We start from the raw sequence: 14433 nt of genomic DNA on the forward strand, positions 1-14433 counted from the left end.
ATGCACACATACACATTTGTGTTGTTAGATGGCTGTGTGCATGTAAATTAGAACGGAAGCTTTTTGAGGTCAGGGCAATTTCATCCTTTGTGTTCTCAGCACCTGGCACAGCTCTCTCTGCCAAATTGCCCTGGGCTTGGGCAGAAACTGGGTTATGCCTGGAACATAGTAGATGCTTAATAAATAAAAGCCCGTTGATTGACTGATTCAGTGTCTTGCAAAAGTCCCGTCTCCCACCCAGCTACTGGGTTGATGAATTGTAGAACATCTTGGATGCATCTCAATATGTGGGGTGGGGGATGGAGAGTTGGTCTCCTCATTTCTCTTGACCAATGAGTGACTAGGAGGGGGAGGGTAGAATTTTTTAAAGGTTTATTGATGTGCTTTGATTTTACTTTAAAAACATTTACAGATAACTCCCATTCCTTGAGAGTAGCAAAGTAACAGAATGAAATAAAACTATTAATATAGTGACCTCATCTGAAAGTACATACAGCATACCACATCTGTATATCCCTCTCTCCCACCTCAATATTAAAGTTTTTTCATTGCACAGAAATCTATTTTCTCTCCTTGAAAAAAGAAAAAGAAATGTAAAACTAATTTGCATAGACAAGCAAAACATATTTCTTCATTAGCTGAACAGAAAAATCCCTGTCTCATTCTGCATTTTAAATTTCTACCCTCGGTGTCAGGAGGGCAGAATGTGCAGGAGAGAAATCTGCTGGGCAGAGGGTAGGCAGAGCACAGGAGATGTGCCTACAAGGGACACCTCCTTTATCCAGTTATTGTTGGGGACAGTTCCTAGCAGGATGATCATGGGACAAGTTACTCAATCAACAGTCAACAAGCATTTATTAAGCACCTAATATGTGTCAGGAAATGGGTGGAGTATTTGAACTCTGTGAGCCTCAGTTTCCTCATCTGTACACTAGACACAATACTTGCATGACCCACCCCCCAAGTGTTGTCATGAAGGAATAGTTTAGTGAACCTGGGAAGTCTGTGTCAAGGTGACTAATTACAGCTGTTGCAGCTACAGTCGGAAGGATTTCTGTGGAAGTGAATCTTCCAGATAACTAGAACTTGGAACTCTCAGTAGCAACCATTTTCTAATATTAAGCATTTTGAGAGTCAGTGTTATCTAGAATTCCTTGGAGATCATGCCCTAGAATTCTATTGAGAGGTACAGAAGAGTTTGCCCCTAAACTAAATGGCTCCAGACCACTGGACCTTACTAATTCTGCTGTCTGCTTTTTTAAAGTTCCTCTGACTGACTTATATGGCTCTGTCTGCTTTCCCCAGGGTCAGCTGTCCGCTCTCCTTACTGTCAGTGAACTCTAGTGCTCATCTGAGTGATTAATGCACAGAAGCCTGGGTGAAAGCCTCAGGGATCAACTGTGAAATGAAACATATAGGCTTTGTGACCAACTGATAACTGTTCAGGAGCATTTCTGTTGACTACCCAGTTCTTGTGGTGTTTTGGATGGTCAAAGATGCCAGAAATTTGCATGGCAAACTGGACAGAGGGAGAGACATGAGCTTACTATAGATTTTCATGTTCATATTACATAGGTGTTTCTAGTGAACATATGTGAGTATGTGGTAGAAATCTAAGTGGTATGATGAGCAGAACGGTTTCAGAAAAACCTGGGAAGACTCACATGAATTGATGCAAAATGAGCATCATTTTGAGCAGAACCAGGAGAGTATTGTGCAAAGTAATAGGAATATTGTGCAATGATCAACTGTTAATGGCTTGGCTATTCTGATTAATATGATGATCCAAGACAATTCTGAAAGATTTAGGATGAAAAATGCTATCCACCTCCAGAGAAAGAACAAGTGGAGTTTGAATGTAGGTTGAAACCTTCTTGTTTTTGCTTTATTTTTCTTGTTTGTTTTTTGTCTATGTTTTCTTTTGCAATGTGACTGATATAGAACTGTTTTACATGCCTGAACGTGTACAACCTATATCAAATTGCTTGCCTTCTCAAGGTTCCAGTTCCAACTCTGTGTGACTGTGGGCAGATCACTTCTCTTTCCTGGGCCTGAATCGCCTCATCTCTAAAATGCGGGGTGTATGAGATGACCTCTAAGGCTAGCTCTAAGTCTGTGAGCCTGGGATCCTAAGATGGTCTTGGAGGTCCCTTCCACCTCTCAGATGCCAGGGTTCTAGACTTAGTCACAGGAATGAGAGGAGATTGCTGGAGGGGAGGGGAGGGAGGAAGAGAATATGGAATTCAAAATTTTGAAAAATAAATGTTAAAAAACTTTACTTGCAATTGAGAAATATTTAATCAAATTAAAAAATATATTGAGGGCTGGGTGGTGGTGGAAGAAATCTAAGTGCAAAGGAAATTGGCTCACTATTGTGTTTCTAGCTTTGATTAGGGCCTAGATCAGTCACATCCAAGCTGTAGAATTTTCCTCTTTCACGTAAGTTCAAATTCTATCTTTGCTGTTTACTACTAATGTGATCTTGTGGGATTTCACTACTCAAGGCCTCAGTTTTCTCAACTTTACAAAGAGGAGGTCAGATTAGGTAACCTCCTAAGATGAGGTCTTTTCCAGCTGTGATCCTTCCCCTTGGTTATTCTCAGCAAACCCTTAATAAACCACAGCCCCATTCCTCTGGGGATTTTGGGAATGAAGAAGGGTGAAATAGCAGTTACCTCTATGGGACCAGAACGACAAAGTTGCAAGAAGACCTGGTCCAGAGGGAAGAGCTAGCATTAATTGGTGGAATTTTCAGAGAGGCAAATTTGGGGCTTTAGATAAAAAAAAAATTAAAAATAAAACCCTTCCCCAAATTAGAGCTAAAATGGGATTCCTCAGAGGGTAGTGAGTTCCCCATCCATGGAGGTCTTCAAGGAGAACCTAGAAGGTTGGGGAGTTGTTCATGTCTAGAAGTCTTCAAGGGGGAAGTAGATGGCCATGGTTAGTGATATTTGGGGGAGAGATTCTTGCTTGGGCAAGGCTGAGGAGGTGGTTTGAAGAGTAAAGAATGCTGGATTTGGACTCTGGACCTGGGTTCCAATTCCAACTCTGTGTGACTGTGGGCAGATCACTTCACTTTCCTGGGCCTGAATCTCCTCATCTCTAAAATGCGGGGTGTATGAGATGACCTCTAAGGCTAGTTCTAAGTCTATGAGCCTGGGATCCTAAGATGGTCTTGGAGGTCCCTTTCACCCCTCAGATGCCAGGTTTCTAGACTTAGTCAATCACAGGAATGAGAGGAGATTGCTGGAGGAAAGCAGTGGTCAAGAGGATGGGGGAATTGGAGAAAATGGAGCATGGGAAGGCAGAAATGGTCCTGGGGGACCCCCCAGGAGTGGGGGATTTATGGGTGAAGGGCAGGATGGGCAGCACAATGACAATGGGGTATAGCTTGGAAGGACTGAAAGAAGGTGCCAGCCTAGACTCAGAGCAGCCAGTTCGCAGAGGGACTTTGTTTTGTGCAACTGATGGGCAAGGGATAAAAGGAGGGGAATAAAGGAAGAGAGGAGGGCAGGAGATTTGTATCTGCCATTGTCCTCTGCCAGAAGATGGGGAGGCCTATGTTCTGAAGGGGGATCCTGCTGGAGAGCCTAGATTTAGAGCTGCAAGAATCTCGGATCCCAACCCTTGAATTAACAGTCAAGGAAAGTGGGACCCTGGAATGAACAGCCAAGATCCTGCTGGGAGCAAGTGGCAGGGCCAGGATCTGGACCCATGTTATACAGGCCCATAGGCTTGTAGCTCTCGAGCTACCTTAGATATCATCTTGTCTAACTCTCATTTTACAAAGAAGGAAACTGAGGCCCAGAGATGGAAAGTCAGTTTCTCAGTCACACATTTTGTATTGTCAAATCTAGGAGTTAAGCCCAGATCCCTTAACCCAAGAACCAGAGCTCTTCCCACTGGGCCTTTCTGTCTGCCCAGGCATCTGTGTATGAATGTCAGTTCAACCAGGTCCTACCTGTGGGACCCTGGACAAGTCATTTCCCTTTCCCAAACCTCAGTCTCCTCATCTTCCAAATGGATATAATAATAACACCAGTATTGAATGGGTTATTGTGAGGATCAAATGAAATTTTAAAAATATGTAATTTGACTTTTGATTTGAAATATGATTTTTCTTCAGGGAGAGAATGTCTGTAAGTCTATTTGTAAACTTTCACATGCTCCAGAAATGTTCCTTTCCCCTACTCCAGCACTGAGCAGAGCTGGGTACAGAGTGGGTCAATAAGGATTTAATTTATTGATTTATTTATTTACACTGTCCCTCCTTTACTCTTTCTTTCTTTCTTTCTTTCTTTCTTTCTTTCTTTCTTTCTTTCTTTCTTTCTTTCTTTCTTTCTTTCTTTCTTTCTTTCTTTATTCCCTATCCAAGGAAACTCTTCCTGCAAAAGCCAATGTCTCCTCTGTCCCCAGAAATACAGACTGATCCATCCCCATGTCATGCCCTCCCCCCTGTCTCCTTCCCCCAGGACAGTGCTGGGTCAGGGCCTGGCCTTTAGAGTAGGGAATCCCTTTAGGACCTCAGCAGGAGCTCAGGATGTGGTCCCTTCCCCATCTCTCTCCAGACTCCTGTCTTTTAGGGCAGTAACCCTTCCTCTCCCCACCCTGCCTTAGCCCCACAATCCCCAACAGGACTGAGGCCATGGAACTGCCTCAATCTGTGGGCCCCTGGATGGGCCAGCTCCTAGATGAAGCGCTTGTCCTTCTCAGCATAGGTGAAGGGGTCCCCAGGGAAAGGCTGGAGGGGTGGCTGGTTGTACATGCCCTGCAGGAGGATCCAGGCAGTGCCCAGGGTCATCAGAGGGGTCACCACAAAAAGGCAGAGGCGATCCACAGTGCGGGCCACCCGACCCCAGCTGTCCCTTTCCTGGGAGACAATCAGCCAAGGGACAAGCTTTTATTAAGACATCCCTCCCCCCAATACACACATACACACATGCACACACACACAAACACACAGACATATACACGGGCGCATGTACGCATGCACACTAGGCCAAGGGGACCCAAAGACAGCAGAGACACAGAGCAGAGCCCACCCACAATTAGACACCCCCCAGAGCCCTTCCCTAGGGCTCAGGAAGGGGTGGAGCAGTCCTCATGAAAAACTTCCCTGCCTCCATGACCATACCTGTTAAAAGAGTCATCTCTACTGCCCTCCAGAGCACCCTTATCTCCATGACCTGCCATCTGGCTTCCATTCCTAGCACTCCACTGACCCCGAAGCCCCCAAAATCACTGGGACCTGGATCCGGAGCGTCTTGTCCTCCTCCTCCTTAACCTCCAGGGAGTATTTGGCACCATTGACCACACCCCTAAATTTCCCTTTTTTATATCCTTGACCAGACCATTGATTTTTGAGTTGGAAGGGACTGCTGAGGCCATTTGGTCCACATACACAAACCCATTTTTCAGATGAGGAAATGGAGTCTTGAGGCAATAAAGTGACTTCATAGGCTTACACATAGGATCATAGATTTTGAGATAGAAGGGACTTTAGACATCATCTAGCCTAAAGCCTTCACTTCACAGATAAGGAAACTGAAGGCAGGAGAGGTGAATGGGGCTTGTTCACCCAAGGGTTTAGGTAATGAATGGCAGAGCTAAGATTTGAACTCAGGTCCTCTGACTCCTGCCCTTCAATCCCATGCTACTTTCTCAGATTTTCTCTAGCATTCTGTCCCTGGTCTTCTTCTGATACTTCTGATTACTTAGCAGCCTAACGCATTTCCACGCCTCCATTAAGGCTCTATGCTGCAGCCTCTCAAATCCTCCTCTCCAGCTCTGACACAGCTTTTCATCTCCAGATCTGTTGTATTTGGTTTCAGAAGATTTGGGTTCTAATCCCAGAGTTGCCCCTCTACCTCTATGAACTTGCACCTTCCTGTTTTAATGAGGGTGCTTGGCATGGCAGCTTCTTTAGTTCTAGAGCTATGTTTCTGTGACTCTTTGGTGCATCAGTTTTCTTCTCTATAGAATATGGGGCTTGAAGAGGGGAGTGGGAGAAGGTGGAATAACTTGGCCAAAGGAGCAAGAAAGGCACGGGATAGGGAAGAACTCTGACGGCCAGTTCCCTACATCTGCTTGGAAGTCTCAGCCTTTGACGTCCTACAAACTCTGCCTAGCACCCTCTCTGAATGACATGTAGGGCAGCACTCTGACGATGATAGGTGGAGGGGAACTGTGATGCCTTCACTGGATCTTCACCCCATCCCCTCCCCATTCCACCTACATCTACTTCCAGGAAAGCATTTGGGTTCCAGCCCAGGGCTAGAGAGAAGTGTAGGATTCCCCAAGTGCCAGGGAACAAGGCAGCTGAGGGTGACCCTGGGTCCTGCAGCACTAGTCTATCCAGTGACCTAGAGCATAGGCCACTGGGCCAGTCATGGCACCCAAGACTTTACCATTGCCCTCATCGGCCTGAGATCCTCTCTGCCTCACCTCATTATAGTTGTTCTGGTCTTTCATGTGATTGACAATGAAGTTGGCCCCATCCACAGCTGGTTTTATCTCACTCAATAATTCCTGCTGTAACTCTTCGGACCCTGGTGGGGGCCGCCCTGCCAGAAGACAAGAAACCAGGCCACTCTGCTTAGATGGTAGAAACAAGGCACGGTGCCCTGTCCACCTGCCTTGCTGGCACTGATCCTTGTCCCCAGCCTGGCCACTCACGGGCAGGAGTGACGCGGCTGGCGAGCCCATGCCTCTCTGATTGTTTCTCAAACATGAGGTCACTGCGAGACTTGACTGTGAAATATTCCTCTGCTTTGGAAATGTAGCCCAAAGAGCTGCTGCGGCGGATCTGGGAGGCCAGAACTGGCGCAGCTTCTGGCTGGGACATGTGCAAGATCCGGGGCAGGGTCTCCAGGAACATCTAGGGGAAAGAGAAGGGCCAGGGCTGAGTCAGAGTGCTTCCTCTCCCTCCTCTCTCTGGACAGACAGATGCCCAGGCTCACATGCCCACTGTCTCCAGGGCCCCATATGGCCACTTCTCCTTCATTTGCCTGCTCTCACTTCCTCCTCGCTTATGTGACACCCAAGGGGGCAGGGCAGGCAGCCAGGTGGCACAGTGGTTAGAGCACCAGGCCTGGACTCAGGAAGACCTGAGTTCAAATCTGGTCTCAGATACTTCCTAGCTGTGTCACTCTGGGCAAGTCACTTAGCCCTGTTTGCCTCAGTTTCCTCATCTATCAAATGAGCTGGAGAAGGAAATGGTTAGCTACTCCAGTAACTCAACCAAGAAAACCCCAAATGGGGTCATGGAGAGTTGGACAGGACTGAAATGACTGAACAACAGGAGATGGTTGGTCTCCATGGGTCACACCCTGTGGTGGCCTCTGGAGGATTAACGAGCCAAAAATGAAGCAGCTACTGCCCTCAAGGACAGTATCCTCTATTGGCTCATTCAACAAACACTGATTAAGGTGAGAGGCAGAGTAGACAGAGGGGTGGGGAGTTGGGTTCACAAGTACTGGGCAAGTCACTGCACCTTGTACTAAGTAACTCTGTGTCTTTAAAAGGTGGAGAAGGTGCCTCTTGGCACTGATTGAGGGCTTCCCAACACTCACAAAATCACACGGGCTTACAACAATCACCACCCCAAAAATGTGACAACTCATGTGGAAAGTGGAGAGAATTAAACACTTCCTACCTCAGAGGATTGTGATGGGAAAAGGGTCATTTTGGAAAGGGGAGCTAAGTCAATAAGAACCTGGGTTTCTAAATCAGGGACTGTGAAATTGGTATGATCACTCCCATTTAACAGATAGGAAAACTGATGTGCATAGAGGTAAAGTGATTTGTCCAAGGTCATATAGCTCAAAAGTGTTAGAGATGAGATTTAACCTTGGGTCTTCCCGACTCAAAGCCTCTGGCTCCTTCCCATCCTCCCCCTTTTGATGGCGATTGCTCTTTATCTCGGTATCTCTCATTTTTCTTCTTCCCTCCCCTCTCCCCCTCTCTCCTCTCCTTCCCTCTCTTTCCATCTAAGGTTATCTCCCTATTCTATTTCTCTTGGGCCCTGGCTCTCCTCTCCTTCCCATCCCCCTCCTTACCCCTCCAGATTTTTCCAACCTCTCCCTCAGCCTGGCCCCAGCACAGGGATCCCCTATCCCCACTGTTAGAGGACATATTCTTCCACTACCATGTAAGCTCTTTTCGGGCAGGGACTCTTCTGTCTGCTCATATTTGTATCTCTGGGCTCAGTTCGGTGCCTAGAGCAGAGTGAGTGATCGAGGAACACTCTCGGTCTGTCACCCATCCCCCACTGTCTCTTCTCCTCCACACTTACCTTCCTGACTCCCTGTGAGAGGACATGGGTGCTGGGTGTCCGGTGGTGGATGTTTAGAGTGACCACACAGATGAGCACAATGATGGTGACCAGGACCATGCCGAAGAGAAGAAACCTGCCGCGCACAGAGATAGGCTTGAGCCCTGAGCCCTGAATCCCGAACCCTGGATCCTGAGTCCTGAGCCCCAGGTCCAGTCATAAGTACGGAGTGGAGCAGGGATAAGAGTAGAGGGCAGTGGGCAGGGTCTCACTCACTTGCCAATGAGGGGGATGGCATGGGAAGTAGCAGGCAGCCGCTTGGAAATGAGCAGCAGGAAGACAGACTGGGCCAGCAGCACCGAGATGGTCAGTGAGGTCTTCTCACCACCTGAGAAGAAGACTGGCCTTAGGCTCTGACCTCTGACCCCCTGGCTTGTGACCTTTAACCCCAGACCTCATCGTCACTTCTGCTTAGGGTTCCCGGGCCCAGGTGCTCGGTGTCTGGCCGCCCTCCTTTTCTGAGCTCTTGGGAGAGTCAGTTACAATGGACCCAGAACAAGAATTGGGGTAGGGGCTGGGCAGGGACACAATGGTAACTCAGTGGTACAGTGCTTAAGAGTCATAGTGTCAGGAAGACCAAAGATCAAGACCTGCCTCAGATACTCACTAGCTTTTGGACCTTGGGCAAGTCACTTAATCGCTGTCTGCCTCAGTTTCCTCAGCTGTAAAATGGAGCTAATAGTAGCATTTACCTTTCAAGGTGGATGTGATAGTCAGCTAAGATGACCATATAGAAAGTGCTGCATAAAAATATCCTCGGTTATTCTCATTCTTTCTCATCCACAGACAGTTCCCATGATCCCTGGTCCCTGAGGGAAGCCTCTCACTCATTGAGAGGAAGCTGGCTGCAGCAGAGGAGGGAGGGCTCAGGAACACGAAAGTCTCCTTGATGTCACAAGGAAGCACTTTGGGGATAGATAGAGTCTGACACCTGGGAGGGTCACTTGGCCCATCCCAGGCCCAGAGCCTTGGATGCCCATGATGGAGATAAGTGAGGGCCCAAGTTCAGATCCTGGCTCTGACGACTGCCTTTGGGACCTAAGACAAGTGATTCCTTTCTCGGGGTCTCAGTTTCCTCATCTGGAAAATGAAAGGATTGATCCAAACAGGCTCAAAGGCCCTGTCTGAGGTTGGATTTATGATCCTTAGCTGAGGGCAAGGCATTTCACCACTCTAGGCCTCAATTTCCTTCAATGCAAACTGTGAGGATTGGACAAGATGGTCTTCAAGGCCCCTAGATCTTGGATCCTGCCAACCTAGAGCACCTCTTAAACATGGCCCCATCATCTCTGAGCCACTAGCAAGTCAATAGGGAAGTCCAAAAACCAGAGAGGTGGGGTTGGGGCTGGGGCTGGGGGCTTGAGCCCCTCCCTCACTGTCAGCAGGAAGGTAGAAGGCCAGATTGATCATGAAGGAGATGAGGACGCAAGGCACCAGGATGTTGATAATGTAGAACAGAGGCTTCCTGCGGATGATGAGGTAGAAGGTGATGTCCTGGTAGCTGGTGCTGGCCAGGGAGACGCTCTGATCAATGTTTTTCCGGGCAGGCCGGTGAATGATTTCCCACTCCCCATTTTCTGGAAATGATACAGATATAGGGATGGGGGCAGGGCTGGGAGGGTGGAGGCTCTGCTGGGTGAGAGCACTGGGTCTGGCCCAAGGGGTGGGACCAGAACAGGGGGAAGGGGGAGAACAGAACCAGCTTGGGGTCTGGAGAAGATAGGAAGGCTGGGTACCTGTGAAACCTTCAGGGTCGATGATGATCCACTCCACCGGGTAGGAGCGCCCACTGACTTGATCCGTCTCCTGCTTCAGTTGCAAATTAATTTCTTTGGCTGTGTATGTCAGAGAGCTGTGGGTGATGGAGGGTTCAGACCTAAGTGACTGCCCTGGAGTTCCTTCTCTCCCCCCCCGCCCCACCCCCGACCATGAGTGATGATTGAAAGGCTCTGGCTCTCCTCCTGGGCTTCTAAGGGCTCAACCCCGGCCCTGGGAGCCGCCCATCCCATTCCCCACCTTGCATGTCTTGGTCCCTCCCCTCCCCTCGGACCCCCTGAGACCATGCTGCTCATTCCTGGGCTGGGGGCGGGAAAGTAGATCCAGAATGAGGAAGAGCGCCAGGCAGAAAAGGGAGGAGCCAATGTCTGGGGGCTGGAAGGCCCCAGTGTCCAACCTGAACTTGAGAGAACAGTTCTGCCAATCAAAGGGGAAGTAGGTGACAGTGATGGGGCAGGAAGACTGGAAAATGGCAGGTGGCAGCCAGTAGACCCAACCAGAGGAGTAGACAAGAATATTGCAGGCATAGGAGATGCGGAAGGCACCATCATTGCTGTGAGGGAGGAGGGGGCAAGAGTGGAAGTCACTGGCCTGGGATGGGGTGAGGTGGGGGGATAGAGTGGAGGTCACTGGTCTTAGAGGGGGTGGGGGATGGAGTGGAGGTCACTGGCCTCAGATGGAGTGGGATGGGGGGATGGAGTGGAGGTCACTGGCCTCAGATGGAGTGGGATGGGGGGATGGAGTGGAGGTCACTGGCCTCAGAGGGGATGAGGTGGACCAGGTTGCCACAGTTGGGCACTGGGAGGAAGGAATAGTCCCTATGGAGATAACAGCCCTAAGGTTTGCCAAATATTCTCCATGGATTCTATCATCTGACTGCTGCCACGGCTGCCATGGGAAGGAAGTGCTATTTTTGCTCCTGCATAGATGAGAAAACTGGGGCTGAAAGAGGTCAGACAGTGTCCAGGGCAACTCCTGAGCTGTGGTCTTCCTGACTCTCGGCCTTGGCTCCATTCCCTGCAGATGGTCAGGAGGACTGAGGGCAGGGGAACCAGGGCCCAGGGATGGAAAACAGACTGGAAGCTGAAGGGGGAAGTGGGAGGGGGGTCTTGGGGAAGCATTGGAGGAGGAAGAGGGGAGGACTCCAGGTAACCTGTTCTCCAGGACAATCTCTGGGAGCCACAGCATATCCGAAGGCAGGCGGAGGACGCTGATGTTCCTAAATTTAGTTGTATCCCATTGGAGCCGACTGTCCATCCAGCCCTAGAGATCCAGAGGACACATAGAGACCCAATCCTCCCCTCATCCCTCTTCAGCCTGAGGTTCACACTCCCAGGGAAGGCCCAGGAATTGTGGGCTGCTAAGAAGGGGACTCATTGAGGAAGGATCATTTCCCTATTTCCATCTCCACCCAGGAAGCCCAACTTTCTCACATGCTCGATCCACACGTTGGTGGTGAGGGTCTCATCAACTTCTTTCTGAAAGGAGAGCAGCAGGTTGAGATCTGACCTTGGGTCCTAGGCCCTAGGCCTTTGTTCATTTATTTATTTATTTAGGAGGTAACTGGGGTGAAGTGACTTGTCCAGGGTCATATAGTTAGTGTCTGAGACTGGATTTGAACTCAGGTCATCCTGGCTCCAGGGCTGTTGCTCTATCCACTATCCCACCCAGCTGTCCCAAAATAGTCCTGAGGGTGGCGATCCAGGCCCCAAGACATCTTGACCTCTACAGATGGGGAAGGGTCCAAGGGGGTTGTGATACAAGAGGTCCCAAGTCTGCACACAGTCCTCTTTACTTTAAAACAACATTAGTTGCAATAATAGAAGAAGTTCAAGTGTGGGAAAACATGACCCCAGAGTCAGGAAGACCTGGGTTTAAGTCTCACCTCTGACACATCCTGGCTGTGTGGCCTGGAGCAAGTCACTTTACTTCCATTGTCCCAGGCAACCCTCTAAATTATAATTGGAAAAGCTACAATCTACATTGGTAGAGGGAGTTTCCTCCCTGGCAGTTCCTCAGACCAGTGGAGTCAAGCTCAGACAGAAACAGATCCCCGTGGGTTCAAAGTGATTTAGAAAATCACAAATTAACATCTTCTATATCTCGGTGTATTTTTATCTATCGGGCTCAACATTTCCCAATTACAATTTAACCTGGCTTGGGTTACTGGACCAAGGGCTCCACTTTGTCACTTCTGCTTTAGACCAGTGAATCACAGGTCCAGGTCAAATCATGATAATAAGAGACATTTCTGTATGACTTCAATGCGTTATTTCATTTGATCCTAACAGACTCGGATTTAGCTCTAGAAGGGACCAAGCTCATGAAGGTGGTGAGTGGCAGTTCTGGAATTTGAATTCTGGTCTTTTGAGTCCAAATCTAGGGAATCTTTCCACTGTACCAAGCTGTCCCTCCTTGTAGCAGTCTGAAGAGTGGAGGAAGGGGTTGTTATCTTCATTTTACAGTGGAGGAAACTGAAGCAAACAGAAGTCAAGAGACATGCACAGGGTCACATAGCCAGCCGGTAAGTGTTAAAGGTAGGATTTGAACCCAGGCCTTCCTGACTCCGGGTCCTTTGCCCTCTACCCATTGTACAACACTGACTTTTACTTTTGGCACATTAGCTCTTTCCCTCTCCTCCTCCCATCCTTTATAACAAGAAGCAAAATTGACCCACACATCAACCCAGTCTGACAGTGTATGTGCTGTTTCAGCCCCCTAGGCCCCCACCTCTGCCTGAGCAAGGAAGGGAGCATCTTTTTGGGGGGATGAGGCCTTTTTCTCTTAAAGAATTTCTCAGGGCCCAGCTTGCAGACCTCCGCCTGGTGATATCCCCATCTTTTTTTTTGGAGGCTTATTTTCGATCTTGCTGCTTTATTTGAGTTAGTCTTTGTTTCAGTTAATTTTAACTTCCTATGTCAAACTTAATATGATTTACTGAGGCCATGCCCACCTGCCTTCTCTCTTCCCAAATTCCTGGGCTGCTTGCTGTTTCCTCCCTCTTCTCTCTTTCCTCAATTCAGCTCAGGCCAATAAGCATTTATTAACCCTCCCCCGCTCTCCCCTTCCACGTGCCAGGCCCTGGGATACAAAACCAAAAGGGAACTGGCCCCTGCCCTGCACTTTCCTGGGAGAAACAGCATATGGTACTCCAGAGAAATACAGACTTGAGGAGGTGTGGGGATGAGATGCTGCTGATGGGGGAAGGGAGTGTGTCCCACCCAGCCCAGCTGAGCAGCTGCCCAGGGACATCCTTGGGACGAAGGAGTCACTGTCCCCAGGAAGGCCGGCTGGGGCCCCAAGGAGACTGACACTCACCAGGGAGATGAGGTTGGAGAGGGTGAGGGCCAGGGAGATGTCCACCTTGTCCCTTGCCGTTCCACGGGTCGAAGGTTCTTGTTATAATTCTTCTCATGGAAAAGGTAGTGGATGAGCTGCTCCTCCTCATTCCGGGCCCAGGCACCTGGGGAGAAGGGGCTGGCTGGGGAGGGGCCTGAGGACCCAAGCTGAGGCTGGTTGGCAGCCTGGATGGACATTCCTTTCTGAAAACTGTCCTGCTACGGGGAGCTGAAGCTGGATAAAGTGTCTGAAAAGGCCCCTAGAGGTTGGGTCTTTGAGCAGGATTTGGGGAAGGGGGTTTCCAGGACTGGAGGAAGGGAAAAGGTCCTCAGTAGGGAGTGTGTGTGTGTGTGTGTGTGTGTGTGTGTGTGTGTGTGTGTGTGTGTGTGTGTGTGTGTGTGTAGCCTGTGTGTAACCTGGGAGCTAGGTAGTGGGGGAAATGGGTCTGGGGTCTGAGGGCAGGGAAGAGGGGCCAAAGAAAGTGTGGGTGGGGGGCAGAGGGGTGAGATGGGGATCAGAGAGATGCCAAGTACTTACCAGAGATGACCAGAGCCATGAGTAGTCCCAACCCCAATGTCCAGCCCTCCATTCTGTCCCCTTGGTCTGCAGCCCTGGACCTGACCCCTTCTGTTCTAGACAGGGTACTAAGTAATGGAACTAGAATTGGGGTGGGGGGGAGGAGGAAGGGAGGGACAGGTGGTGTTGGGCTGGGGGAGGAGGAGCAGAGGAAATGAAGGGATTATAACAGCAACCTGACACCCTGTGGGGCTCATGGAAAGTGAGGCAGAGAGAGGAGAGAGAAGGGGAAACCCAGCTGGAGCCGCAGTCGATCAAGAAGGAGGAATGAAGGAGGGGACTGTGGGTGAGCTGGGCAGGGGGCAAGGCTCAGAGCTGGGGAGGGGCATGGAAAGTGGCCAGGCCAGCTGGGGCTGTCACTCATCTGAAAGGGACAGCTGCCTTCCTAGGGGTGGGAGCACAAGAGGCAG

At 49.5% G+C, this 14433-nt stretch overlaps 1 protein-coding gene across 1 annotated transcript; it reads right to left on the reverse strand.

Moving 5' to 3' along the window:
- Positions 1-4226: 4226 nt before the first annotated feature.
- On the reverse strand, positions 4227-14235 carry CHRND (cholinergic receptor nicotinic delta subunit). Its single transcript, XM_072640491.1, is given in 13 exon segments — positions 4227-4870; positions 6445-6563; positions 6676-6877; positions 8294-8408; positions 8549-8660; positions 9709-9909; positions 10069-10184; positions 10506-10661; positions 11262-11371; positions 11542-11586; positions 13427-13479; positions 13482-13571; positions 13985-14235. Coding segments are annotated over 13 exon segments (1554 nt in total). The 5' UTR covers positions 14037-14235; the 3' UTR covers positions 4227-4687.
- Positions 14236-14433: the final 198 nt, after the last annotated feature.

Source organism: Notamacropus eugenii, chromosome 2, assembly GCF_028372415.1.
Source record: "Notamacropus eugenii isolate mMacEug1 chromosome 2, mMacEug1.pri_v2, whole genome shotgun sequence".
Classification (NCBI taxonomy): Eukaryota; Metazoa; Chordata; class Mammalia; order Diprotodontia; family Macropodidae; genus Notamacropus; species Notamacropus eugenii.